General features: G+C 48.5%; 1 protein-coding gene across 1 annotated transcript; it reads right to left on the bottom strand.

Moving 5' to 3' along the window:
- Window positions 1-2,152: 2,152 nt before the first annotated feature.
- Window positions 2,153-4,024, bottom strand: LOC136481326 (uncharacterized). Its single transcript, XM_066478684.1, has 5 exons — window positions 3,491-4,024; window positions 3,306-3,382; window positions 3,159-3,195; window positions 2,917-3,037; window positions 2,153-2,765 (listed from the first exon to the last, which is right to left on the bottom strand). Exons 1-5 carry the CDS (start codon window positions 3,801-3,803, stop codon window positions 2,237-2,239), a joined length of 1,077 nt encoding a protein of 358 aa, XP_066334781.1. The 5' UTR covers window positions 3,804-4,024; the 3' UTR covers window positions 2,153-2,236.
- Between the last annotated feature and the right edge of the window lie 10,113 nt (window positions 4,025-14,137).

Here is a 14,137-nt window from a genome sequence, read left to right as displayed (position 1 = left end):
GAGGAAGAAGGTAGCAGGAAGAGGAAGGAGGAAGAAGAAGGAAGAAAAAGGAGGAGGAAGAAGGAGAAGAAGGAAGAAGAAGGAGGAGGAAGAAGAAGGAGGAGGAGAAGGGGAGAGGGGGAGGAAGCCGAGGTGGAGGGGACGAACATTCGTCCACGTTGTCCATGCCGTTTGTCCACGTCGTCCACGCCGTCATCCCCGCCCTCGCCGGAGGAGAAGGTAAAGCCGCAGGGTTGTCGGCCATCGCGCCATTTATGTCGTTGACGGCCTTCGTGTCGGGTTTGTGGTTGTGTTGGCCATCGTGCCCCAAATGTGGACGTCGGCCATCGTGCCGACGGTTTTTCTTGCAGGTTTTGGAAACCTCCCCATGCAGGGGAGGTTCTATCGAAATTTTCAACTTTTAGTGATGTTTTTCTTCTTTTGCAGAGCAGGACCTGTCGGAGGGGACCCGGAGCACCTCGGCGACCCTGATCGTCTTTGTCGGCGTTGCGGTCCTGCCTGCACAGCGCCGACTCGCCACTGCACCAACTCGCCACTGCGCCGCTAGCCTGTCTCCACCGCCACCCTAGGTATAATTGAGCTCTCTTCCTTACCATTGTAGTACGTAGATCGGTGTAGCCCAGTTAGGTGTCTCCCGTCCGAAACAGATACGGTTGGAGGTATGCAGATCTCTGCATATCTATGACCGTATCTGTTTCGGATTGTCCATATTTTTTGGACAGCCCACGGATGCGTAGATGGGTTAGTTTCCATGTTCTGCTCGGATCGGAGACGGAGTTTCGACACCACCTCACTGTTGTTCTTCGGATACACACTCTCCCTTCCAGGACGTGTATCGGGAGAACAGTGGGGAGGTGCTGCCGAAATTCTATCTCGGATCGGAGTAGAGCATGGAAACTAACCTCATCTACGCATCCGCGAGTGGGATTAGGACCTATTCTCACCTATTAGACAGTAGGCACGCCGTGCAGATGCAACTGATGGTTATATTACTCCGTTATGTGTATATGCTAGAGGATGGATAACCGTGAGTGGATGTGTCAAACCTAGAGATGACCTTCGTGCCGAATTTGTTGATGTGTGGGCCTTCGTGCTGGGTTAGTTGATGTGTCGGCCTTCGTGCCGGAAATGTGGTTGTCGGCCTTCGTGCCGACGTTTTTCTTGCATGTTTTGGAAACGTCCCCATGTAGGGGAGGTGCTGCCAAAATTTTGAACTTTTCTTTAAACTCCTTACATTTTTATCTTGTCACTCACGTGCAATATCTTCTTTTTTGTGCAGCAGACATCGGGGGCGGCGTCGAACCAGGTCGGAGGGTCGCCGGCATCGCAAGTCGGGCCATCCGCACCCGGACCGTCGCCAGGATCGCACGCTGGGGCGCAGTCGCCGTGAGCCGCTTGTGGAGTAGTTTCTATGTATCGAACTTGTGAACTTGTGGACTATGAACTTGTGGTTTGTAATAAATTGTGGATTTCGGACAAATTTGGTCGTTTGTAATATATAAATGTGGTTTGTAATTTATTGCTGTTGAATTGTGGTTTCTATTATATATATATGCATCGTTGTTTAAATGAAAAAGCAAAAAACAAAAAAAAGAAATTTAGAGGTGGCTTTGCCGAGTGCCGGTGTTGTGGCACTCGGCAAAGAGGTTTTAAAAAAACAGATTTCTTTACGGAGTGCCGGAGCTATGGCACTCGGCAAAGAGTTTTTTTTAAAAAAAAAATAGACGGCATCGGCCGTAGGCCGATGGCGTCAAATCTTTGCCGAGTGCCCGAAATTTGGCACTCGGCAAAGCAGCCTTTGCCGGAAAGGGATTCGACGGAGGCTCTTTGCCGAGTGCAACAGGCACTCGGCAAAGAGCCCGCCTCCAGTAGTGTCTCTTCTATATATGTCCACTGTTACAAATGATGATCATATCCAAATAATCTTAAGTGTATAAGAAATCTTGATAGCACTACTGTTTTTAAATAAGCAGTAATGCTATATGTACTTATCAAACATGCACACTACTTAACTACATTCGACATAATGGTAATTTGGCCAGCTTGGTTAAAAGACAACACCAACAAAAAATTCAGACATAGCCACTTAGAAACATATCCAAACTCAAAAGATCACATATGCATGTATATAGAATGAATAGCTCTACTTATATATGCAGATATTCATACTCATATGTGTCTTCCTCTACATAAATGGATAAGTACCACAGGATATCACCACACTGCACTAGCTAGATCATATGGTGAGATCAAGAGTACTTGTCCTTGTTGGGTGCGCTTTCCCTTTTTCCATATTGAGACCTAGGACTTTATGATGACCACCACTACTGGTCCTCACACAAGGAGGAGATGGGAACAAAGAAAGAGAGAGCCGAGTATCATCAGTAGCACTCTCTACTTCTTGATCCCCGTCATTCTCCTCTTCTTGATGTCTTCCCCAGGCACAACCTGATCTCTTTATTCTCTTGTCCCCGCGTGGGCCGATATCCAATGCGAGTTCGAGATCAAGAGGATCATGATGGATATTATCCTCATTGCACGCTAGTCGTCGTTGATGATGATTCATGAATTGATCATTTTGATATGATAAACACCTTTGAAGAGTCGAAGCTGAAGTGCTGCTAGTAGCTCTACTAGCAATATACTGAGCCCGGGTTCTAAGGAATGTTGATGAGTAGTAGGGTTTTGATCCAAGAAGATGGTGACCGTGAAGCAAATATGATGGATCATGGAAATTGTTCCAATGATGGGGCCATGCACCAAACCTAGTCCACATAAACCATTTAATGACATTATTAGTTCAAGAACCATGCGCTGCCTGCTTATTGTTGACATAAGAAAAAGTCGTATAAATTTAATGGATTTTATTTGCAAGTAGTGTTCCATGCATGATCAGCCATGGATCCATCCAACTACCTTGCTGACAATATGGTACTAGCACCAGTCTGGCCGTGATGCAAGGAGAGATGGCCGAGGTTGTACGCTTGTCCCCTGTCATGCAGCTGATGAAGATATCTCCATGAACCTGTACCTATCACTGTAAAAGAGTAGTATAATTTACCAATTACCATGTCAAGGGGTAGTTGTATATATACATGATCGATAACCGAGTCTACGAACTGAAACGACCAGAAGTGTTGTTCAAGAATTAGTCTTACCTTGTCCTGAGTCGTCGATCTTCTTGCTCCTATACATCTGAAAATCATCAAAAGAAAATATGGAACATGATGAAATTAACCAGCAAGAAATTAAATTTAACCAAACTAGGATTAGAAGAAGGTATGAAGAGATCTGCATAGATATACTTGGAGATGGCTCTTGACATGGCCTATGCTAAGCCCTTTAACGTTCATCAGTTGAAGAACGAGCTTGGGAGTTGCACCTATGTACACACACAACACAACACAAGCATGCATGAAATGAACTGAAATCACGAGACAGAGATATTTACTGAAACTAGCTAATATACAGTCAGGAGGTGGTTGCTTACGGTCTTGGCCGCCGAGCCTGTCGACGGCGCGGAGGAAGCAGAGGTGGAGCTCCGGCGTCCAGCGGAGACGGGGGTTCTTGGAGCGGACGTAGGGGCGCACCGACGACGGCGAGGCGCCGGCGGCCTTCCTGCCGCTGTCCCCGCCGGCTTCATCCAGCTCCACCGTGCTGCTATTGCTTGAGCTCCCGTCATGACCGGCGCGAGGCACGTCGGCGCCACCAGCATCATCCTCCCCGTCGTCCCCGGCCTGGCCGCCGGACAGCAGCAGCTGATCTGCAGAGCTCTCATCGCAGCCTTTGCTACCTCCCGCCATGTGCGACCGGTGGACGATCACCGGCGCCGGCGGCCAACTCTATCAATAAGAAGCTACTAGCTAGCTCTAGTGTAGTAGATGTTGATGGGTGAGCTGAGGTCCAAGTCCAACTCGCTCTTGTGACATCTTGTGTTGCTATTGCATCATGCTGGCCGTCACCGATCTAGCTAACACTCAAAATAGCTAGGTAGCAAGATAGAGAGGGCCAAAACAAAGGTGAGGTCATGGATCATTCTATCCATCTAACTAAATATATGTGTGTGTGCGCGCGCGCATATGCATATAAGCATAGCGTTGTGTGAGATGACAAGTGATCTCATATATATGCACACCCCATATATATACATATATATGGCTTTTCTGAAAAGAAGTACTAGTACTAGTGAATCAAGGCAAAAGGTTGGGAAAAGGTGAAACTACAACCAATCCTAACTGACATTATAGAAAATATATAGTACTGTGTGTGGAGTGTGGACTAACAGTTGCCCTAGCTAAAAGTCTTTGGCTTGTGTTCCATATTGGTCATACCAGGAACTAATCTTTTTGTTTGTATCAGCTTTATTTATTATTTCTGTCTCCATCTGGTACGGCAGGAGCGGAGCAGTATATGTAATGTAGACGACTGACTGACTAGTAGGTACGGTGTGAAAGAGAATGAACAAGGAAGATAATATTCATGCCAACTGTGAATATAAGTCCAATGCATGTGAGACAGAGAGGATAATATTCGTGCGCATGACATGCTACTCCACCAATTCTGAATTCCGATGATGAGTCGCCGCTTGGTGTATGATGATGATGAGTAGGTGTACCAGTCTCGACCCCTGCGCTCTCACGCGCGCTATAGCGTCGTCCTTCCTCCTCGTACCAGCTGAAGAAGAGAGCTAACGCGGCGATGCCAAGGACCATTGGCTCCGTCGAGGGGGAGGCGGAGGTGGAGCATGATGTCGAAGATGAAACTAAGAACGACCTCGTCGTCCTGCACAGCGACCAGAGCACCGACGCCTCATTGCTATCGGCGAGGAGGGGGAGGACAAAGGTGCAATGGCCATGGCGACGGTAGAGGTGCTCGCTACATTCAGATCGACGGCGGAGGTGCACATGACATGCTTGTATTAGGAGAGCCAGACCAGATCTAAAACACGAACCAAACACACCCATATACTCAAGGATGGTACATGCATGCAATCAGCACAGTGATACTGCATATATGCATGTATCATTAATTATTATGTACGTATACGCTCAATCCATGCATGCGGGCATATCCTCATCTGTGAATGACAATAATCCGTTGTTCCATGGAACATATGTACTCTCTATATATATATATACACACACACTCTCTCTCTCTATATATATGTGTGTGTGTGATTATTGCATGCATATATTTGTAGTACTGTACGTCGCTTTGTACCTGGGTGGTAGGAGAGACCATTCAAACAAACAAAAGAAAACAACTAAAGCAGGCAACCAGTGCAGTTAGGTATAGAACGGTTCCCTCCGATCCCTCCGTTGTTGAAAATGATAATATATCACTTCTAGCTAGGATAAACTAATGAATAGTATATTTTTTAGACTAATATAATTAGCTAGTTTGTCCTCTAAATAAATGTTAGGGGCCATTTGGATTCCTTTATTTTGGAGAAATTGAAATCTACATAATGGATTAAGCTATTTGACTTCGAATTTGACATTCCATAACATTCTCAAGCTCATAAATAAGCCTATCTCAAATTCATAGGGTGGGAAATAAAAATGAATTCTATAGATCACTATGCTATAATTTTATTCTCTAACTTATAGAAATGCAACATATAAATATGTTTCTTGTATGCCTAACAATAAATATACAAATATATTCCATATACACTACTGGAGGCGTATGCTTTGCCGAGGGCCTCTAGCCCTTGGCAAAGGCCCAGAAACCCTCGGCAAAGGCTTTGTCGAGGGCTGCCCTCGGCAAAGACCCCTCGGGGAATTTTTAGACGGCGAAGGGGTCTTTGCCGATGGCCCTTTATCGGGCACTCGGCAAAGCCTTTGCCGAGGGCCAGGACGGCCCTCGGCAAAGAAAAGAAGCCGTGAGGCGCCGACGCCGTTGGCGGTTTCTTTGCTGAGGGCCGACCCTCGGCAAAGAAATGGTTTTTTTTTTAATTTGTTTGCCGAGGGCCGACCCTCGGCAAATAAATTTTTTTATTTTTTTTTAAAAAACCTTTGCCGAGGGCCGGCCCTCGGCATAGTCGGCAAAAAATTTTTTTTAAAAAAAAACCTTTGCCGAGGGCCTCCTCCCTGGCCCTCGACAAAGAAATTTTCAGGATTTTTTAAAAATTCTTTGCCGAGGGCGCCCTCGGCAAAGAAATGGTTTTTTTGAATTTTTTTAACCCTTTGCCGAGGGCCTCATCCCTTGCCCTCGGCAAAGAAATTTTCAGGATTTTTTAAAAATTCTTTGCCGAGGGCCGGCCCTCGGCAAAGAAATGGTTTTTTTGAATTTTTTTAACCCTTTGCCGAGGGCCTGCTCCCTGGCCCTCGGCAAAGAAATTGTCAGGATTTTTTCCAAAAAATCTTTGCCGAGGGCTATTGCTTGGGCCCTCGGCAAAGGACCCTTCTTTGCCGAGGGCCTTGGTCATTGCCCTCGGCAAAGAGGCAGAAATTTAATTTTTTTTTTATTTTTTGCATTCCATCGACACAAGCATTTCATATATATACATATATATATCACACAGAACCTATTTTCTCACAATATATCACAACCATAATTGTGAACCACAAATCACAATATATTACAACGACAAGTCACATGTTCATCATCATTCACATGTTTATTACGACAAGTTAATGAAATCCAAGCACAAGTCACAACCATAAATCACAAATCACGCTAAAGTCCAACCACATCACCTAGCACGAGTCCTCATCAAGCTAGCCTATGAGACGATGGTGAAGGAAAAGCAGGATCACCCGGTGACGCACTAGCGGGTTGATTGGAACCCGTGGACGGAAGCTGCATAAAGGAGCAGAGATTGCATGTGTGAGTAATCCGGAAAAACAGTTTTGGAACTTAGAGATTGCATCTAGTATTGTAGGAATACAAAAAGATTAGACTCAATTGAAAATTTCGGCAGCACCTCCCCTGCACGGGGAGGTTTCCAAAACCTGCAAGAAACGACGGCACGAACGCCGACATCCACAACGGCACGAATGCCGACATCCACAACGGCACGAAGGCCGACATACATGCAAAGCACAAGCGAAAAGTGAACTTTCATACTTACAGGAGTAGCTGCAGGAGTAGGAGGTGGAGGAGCTGAAAACTGCACAGGTACACCCGATGCTTGCCCAAGACTTTGCATGATCACCATCATCTCCGCCATCTGCTTCTGCGCGGCCTCGAACGCGACCTTCCGGGCCTGTAGCTATGCGGTCAGCTCCGCGTTCTGCTCTTGACTTTGCCTTTTTGTTTCTTGCAGCTCGGCCTGCAATATTTCACTCCAATGTATCAGTAATGCAAATCTAATTTAGGTGTGTAAATATCTACATACGATGAGTAAAACAGGAATTACCTGGAGTGCTTGGACCTGCTGCAGTGCTGGAGAAGGGCGTGGACGTATGGACTGGCTGGAGCTCGTGCTCCGTGCTTGGATAGCATCGAGGGAGGGAACAGTGGTGGAGTCGATGGCGCCGTCTGCAATCCACAGCCGCCCGTGCTTCTTGCCTCCTCCGAGCCTCATGATCGCCTCTGTATCAATGGGCTCAGTGCGCACATTGTAATCTTCCCCATAGATCTGTCTTACCGTTGACGTGTACTCTTGGACTTTAGTGTACACGTTCGGGTCGGAGTACACCTGGGGCGGGGTAGCCGGGTCGAAGGAGACAGAGGACAACGCCCTGCCCATGTGGGACATAGCCCACGCAGAGAACTCCGAGACCTCCTCGCCCGGGTGCGCAGCCTCCTGTGAGAAAGACGGAAAGATGGTGAGAAATCAAGCAGAATTGAGCGTCAAAATAAATGAAAGAAATCACTTACGTATGCTTGTTTGTATCCGGGGAGGCTACGACTGCGTTGATGGTGAGTTGGACCTTGCCTCATCAGACGCTGTTCCTGCTGCCTCTCGTGCGTGTCAACAAAGTCATGTGATAACCACTTGTCCACGATCATGGCCCAGCACTCGGGATACGATCGGCACCACCAGGGAATCACCTACAAGTCATCGAGTATTTGACATATAAGAAGATGAAATTGAACCTACTTAATATCAAAACGAATCATTATGAATGTTATTCGCCTACCTCAAGGAACTAGTCCTGGGTCAGCGTAATCCGTCTTGCTTGAGGCTTGGGGAAGGACTGCCTAAGTACCGACCTGTAGTAGTCTATGTGGGCCTGGACGCGCCCATGGTGGTGCATCTCGGTGACATACTTCCTACAAGCTACGGCAGCCGCTCGATCCGCCTGGGCCTCAAGTCCTTCTTTGGCCTTGAAATATTTCTGCATACAAAACCGATGTATCCATTCATTATTTCGATAAAAGATTTAACCAATGAATGCGATGTATTAAGCAATGTTGTGCGAGAGAGACTTACCCAAAACTCCGCCAATACTCGCTCCTGCTTGTTGCGGTAAGTCTCATCCGTGACTAGTGCGTACCTGTCCTAGTTGGAGGCCGGCTCCCGCACCACCGGCTCTTCGGACAGTTGCACAATGCCGGGGTACCATTTCCTGCACAAAACACCAAGGATGCTCGCGGGGGTGCGTGCTGGAGTACCCGACAAAACCAACCAGGCCCTGCACAAGTGATTAAGAAAATTTATCAGTTTCTCTTAAGATTTCCAACATATCTTATGAAGTAGTTGCGATAACATCCATAGTTACTTACCTCTTTGCCATAGGCCGAATCACTGAGCGGTTGTGAGGAAGCAGAACCGGAGGGAGGCTCGCGGGACCTCGCTCGTAGAGAGTCCGGGTAGCGGTACCCTCTCCCTCACCCTCGAGCGTCTCGCCTCCCTCGCCCTCGAGCGCCTCATCTCCCTCGCCCGTCTGCTGACCCCTCTCGTCCTCCGACGAGGACGAGGCCGTGGTCGTCACGTGCTCCTCCTCCAGCACCTCGTCACGTCTCGAGGGAGGAGACCGCTGCCTCCTGCGGCGGCTGCCCCTGGTCCTCCTCTCGTCACCTCCTGCGGACGCTACCTTAGACGACGACCCCTCACCTCGAAGGAGGGGGCGGTCTCTCCCGTAAACCGAGGGCGTGTCACGGCGTGGACGTCTGCTCGCCATCTTTGTCCAATCACCTGCAATCACAAAGAATGAACAAGACTAATTAGTACATATATTAGAAATAGATTCAAAATATATAAGCAAAACACAAATTAAAAAACCATAGTATTACATGTATTAGGAATAATCTTCATGATTGGGATCATAGGTCTCATCATCACTGTCAAAATTGTCCAAATGGGCAACACTATCCGAAGGTTCTATGTTGTCATCGTCGTCATTGCCTAGAAGTAATCGCTCAAGCATTGCTATGTCCTTGGCATTTACCACCACATCTCCATTGACCTCGTCATCAACCGTTTCGTTGTCTACTTCCATTTCGATTGCTTCGGGTAAGACTATCTCAAACGTGCCTGGTAGCCCATCTTCTTGATAGAACTGACCATCATATGTGTTTGCGTTGAAGTTGTAATCATCATCGTTTGGGGCAGGTAGTTTACCATGTGGAGATACCTGGTGCACAATAGCCCAACCCTTAAGATCCTCTTTGTCTTGGTTGGCGTATCGAGTATAATACACCTGCACGGCCTGTTGAGCCACAATGTAGACATCTTTTCCAGGATAGATGGAATCTTCTTGAATCTCCACTAGCCCAAGATGAGCGGTTCGTCTTGTTGATCGAGGATTAAACCAGTGGCATTTGAACATGACAGGTTTAAGAGGTTCGTCTCCATGAAATGAGAGTTCATAGATTTCCTCAACTCTACCATGATAGTCAAGGCCATCAGTGCCGGGCGTACAAACTCCGCTATTTGTGGTTTTTCGTTTGGGCCGAATCTGCTCGTAACTTGTTGTGTGGAAGCGATATCCATTCACGTCATAGCTGGTAAATGACTTCACCCTAACATCACAGCCATTTGCAACCTGTTTCAACTCATCGCTCATGGACGAATCAGTCTGGGCCTGTAAGGTGAATCATGATAGATCGTTATTTTAATCAAACGTACGATCACCTTGGATGATCGAACGTACGAGCTAAATTGGACATTACCTTTTGTTTGAACCAAGAAATGAAATCAGGCCTCCCCGCTCCCACACCCCGCGAAACAAGGGTGTCTTGTTCATGCGAGGTAGGATCCCTTGATTGATGCCAGAATTCACGAACAAATTCCCTGTCCGAACGAGAATCAATGGGGTTGGATGCAGAATAGTGACGGCATATTGAAATAAGTTCGTTGAGAACTTACTTGATGAATGGCTGCACCTTAGTAAGGTTATTCAACACATATAGCATGATACTGCGCCACTCTTCATTTCCCAATAGCTTTGGGGTTGATCCACTTGCGCTGCCGAGTTGGCCTTGGAAAAGGCTCAGGGTCGATTCATTTTCGCCAGTATTGTAACGAGAGGGTGGATTATGATTGCTAGGAAGGTTCGGCTTGTAGTATAGCATTGTGAAGTTTGCCACCTCCTCCCGAAGGCATGCCTCTGCAATGGAAGCCTCAATTCTGGCTTTATTTGTACATTTTTTGCGAAGAGTCTTTAGACATCTCTCGATTGGATAGCACCAACGGGCCTGCACGGGCCCCCCAAACGTGCCTTGGACGGGAGGTGCACAATCAGATGTTGCATCGGTAAAAAGAAGCCGGGTGGAAAGATCTTCTCCAGCTTACAGAGCAACACAGGTGCCGCTTTTTCCAAGTCCTGAGCGACGGTCCGAGATATCTCCTTGGCACAAAGCTAGCGGAAGAAAAAGCTCAACTCTGCCAGCACTTGCCAGACATGCTCAGGGACATAGCCTCGGACCATCGCCGGAAGAAGACGCTCAATCCATATGTGGTAGTCATGACTCTTCATCCCGTTGACTCGTAGAGTGCCTAAGTTCACTCCCCTGCTAAGATTCGCTGCATATCCATCTGGAAACAGTAACATCTGCATCCATTTTAGTACCTCCCTCCTTTGATCGATTTGCAAGACGAAATTGACCTTAGGCCTTTTCCAGTTCTTGTTTCGGCCACTAGGAGGTTGCATCGCTTGATTCGGTCTATCGCATAACGTCGCTAGGTCCACTCTAGCCTTAACGTTGTCCTTAGACTTGTCAGTGTCCATGAGAGTTCCCTAAAGTGCCTCGGTGATATTCTTTTTAGTGTGCATTACATCAATGTTATGTGGCAGAAGAAGGTCATCGAAATAGGGGAGTCTCGTCAAGCCGGATTTATGAGTCCACATATGTTCCTCACCATATCCCACAAAACCACCTTCTTCATTGGGCACGAGAGCATCTATCTGAACACGAACCTCGGCACCAGTCCTCAAGTGCGGTTTAGGGTCTGTCACTTTGACACCTTTCGTAAAGCTCTTGATGTCTTCTCTAAATTCATGGTTTAGAGGGAGGAACTGACGATGCTGGTCGAACGACGAATACTTGCCACCCTTCTTCAACCAAATGAACCTCACGGCTTCCTTGCATACTGGGCATGGGAACTTCCCGTGAACACACCAGGCGGCGAATAACCCATACGCCAGGAAGTCATGCAGGGAGTAGTGGTACCAAACGTGCATTTTGAAGCTTATCTTTGTAGCTCGATCGTATGTCCATACCCCCTTCTCCCAAGCGTGGATCAATTCATCAATCACAGGCTCCATGAACACACCCATATTACTCCTCGGGTGTCCAGGAATTATCAACGACAAGAATACGTTATACCGTTGAAAGGAGATGCCGGGAGAGAGATTGAGGGGGATAACAAAAACGGGCCAGCATGTGTATGGGGCAGCCATCATTCCATAAGGATTGAACCCATCTGTTGCCAGCGCGACACATACATTACGAGCCTTAGCTGCTTTGTCATGATGTTTGTCATTGAAATACGTCCATGCTTCAGCATCACACGGATGTACCATCTTCCCAGGATTGTACCGTTTGCCATCTTTGTGCCATGTCATCTGTTTCGCGGATTCCTCAGTCATGAATAGCCGTTGGATCCTCGGTAGGAAAGGAAGGTGACGTAGCACTCTTGCGGGGATCGGAAGCTACTTCTTCTGACCATCACCAGAGTCTACCTCCAGGTACCTAGAGGATTTACACTTCGGACAGTAATTTGCATCCTTGTGTTCTTTCCTAAATAGGACGCACCCCTTCGGACAAACATGTATCTTGTCATACGGCATCTTAAGCATACGAAGGAGTTTCTCTGCCTCGTACAAGTTCGTCGGCAAAGTGTGCTTCTCCGGTAGCATGGTGCCAAACACGGCCAACATCTTATCGAAGCCTTCTCGACTCAGGTTTAACTCAGCCTTCAACCCCATTACGCGTCCAATCGCATCTAGCTGAGAAATCATTGTATGCTCGTGAAGGGGTTTCTGTGCCGAGTCCAACATTTTGTAGAAGTCCTTTGCGGATTCCTCCATCTCCTCCTTCTCACGTCATTCAGCGAAGTGAGCTTGGTGGGCGTCATCTAGCATGTCTGCTACCCCGGCATCATCATCAAAAGCCTCGAGGCGTGCTCTCACCACCTCCGCTCTTATACGATCTGCTTCACCATGGTAGATCCACTGCTGGTAGCCAGGCGTATAACCATTGAACACAAGATGTCTACCCATGGTCTTCTCATCTACTTTTCTCCTGTTGTCACATTTGCTGCAGGGACACCAAACTAGAGAATGTCCTCCTGCTCCTGGGCCAAATGCATGTTTCAAGAAACCATCTGTCCCCTTCACCCATTCATAGTCGTAGTCACTCCCGCTTCTCCAGCCCGTGTACATCCACTGACGGTCCTCCATCCTTTAACATTTATAGCATAGAGTATTGTGACCATCAATTGCATCTACGCGGTGTTCCTACTGTCTAATAGGTGAGGATAGGTCCTAATCCCACCCACGGATGCGTAGATGAGGTCAGTTTCCATGCTCCGCTCCTCTCCGAGACAGAATTTCGGCAGCACCTCCCCGCTGTTCTCCCAATACACGTCCTGCAAGGGAGAGTGTGTATCCGGAGAACAACAGAGAGGTGTTGCCGAAACTCCTTCTCGGACCAGAGCGGACCATGGAAACTAACCCATCTACGCATCCATGGGCTGTCCAAAAAACGTGGACAATCCGAAACAGATACGGTCGCAGATACACAAAGATCCGCATACCTACGACCGTATCTCTTTCGGACGGGAGACGCCTAACTGGGTTACGCGCGGGCTACGACAGACATGCGTAAAAAGAGGTTATTTATACCTAGGGTGTTGGTGAAGTAAGGCTAGCGGGGGCAGTGGCGAATCGACGCAAGTGGCGAGGCGACGCAGTGCAGGCAGAACCACGACGTCGACGAAGACGATCGGGGTCCTCCGGGTCCCCTCCGACGTACTCTTCTCCTGCATAAAAAGACAATAGGTTATTTTTTGTTCAAAATTTCGGCAGCACCTCCCCTGCACGGGGAGGTTTCCAAAACCTGCAAAAAACGACATGATGGTCAACATTCACAACGGCACGAAGGCCGACAACCACAACGGCACGAAGACCCTCATATCAACTTACGGCACGAAGGCCCACACAACCACATACGGCACGAAGGCCAACAACGAGAGTTTTACCTAGGGTTGCGGTGGAGTCGGGCGTCGCGGTGCAGGGGTCACTTTCTTCTCCGGCGAGGTCGAGCGGCGTTGGAGTACTCCTCTCCCCCTCTTCCCTTTCTTCTCTCCTTTTCCCCTTCTTTCTCCTTCTCTTCCCCTTCCTCCTTCTCCTCTTCTTCTCCTTTTCTTCCCTTCCTCCTTCTCCTCTTCTCCTTCTCTTCTTCCTCCAACTTCACCCTCTACCTCCTCCCCTCCAACAGTAGCCGGCGATGGGGGCGGCCTGGGGGCTGGGGTCGGGGCGGGAAGGCTGGCGAGGGGGAGCCGCCGGAGGGCCGGCCGGGGCGGTCAACCTCCCCTTGCTCGACCGAGACGGGGAACGGAGGCAGGGGCGCGACCTCGGCCGCCACTAGGGCGTGGTGGGGCGGCGAGGCGCAGCTGGTGGGGCGCACGGGGCGAGCCTGGTAGCGGCCGAGCACGGGGTGGTGGGGCACGCAGCGGGCCAGCGCAGCCTGTGGTGGAGGCGCGGGCGAACCGGGGCTGCTGGGCTCCGTTGGGGGCTCA

This window comes from Miscanthus floridulus, chromosome 9 (genome assembly GCF_019320115.1).
Source record: "Miscanthus floridulus cultivar M001 chromosome 9, ASM1932011v1, whole genome shotgun sequence".
Classification (NCBI taxonomy): Eukaryota; Viridiplantae; Streptophyta; class Magnoliopsida; order Poales; family Poaceae; genus Miscanthus; species Miscanthus floridulus.
Note: the sequence above shows the minus strand (reverse complement) of the source record. Positions and strands in the feature narration are given on the sequence as shown.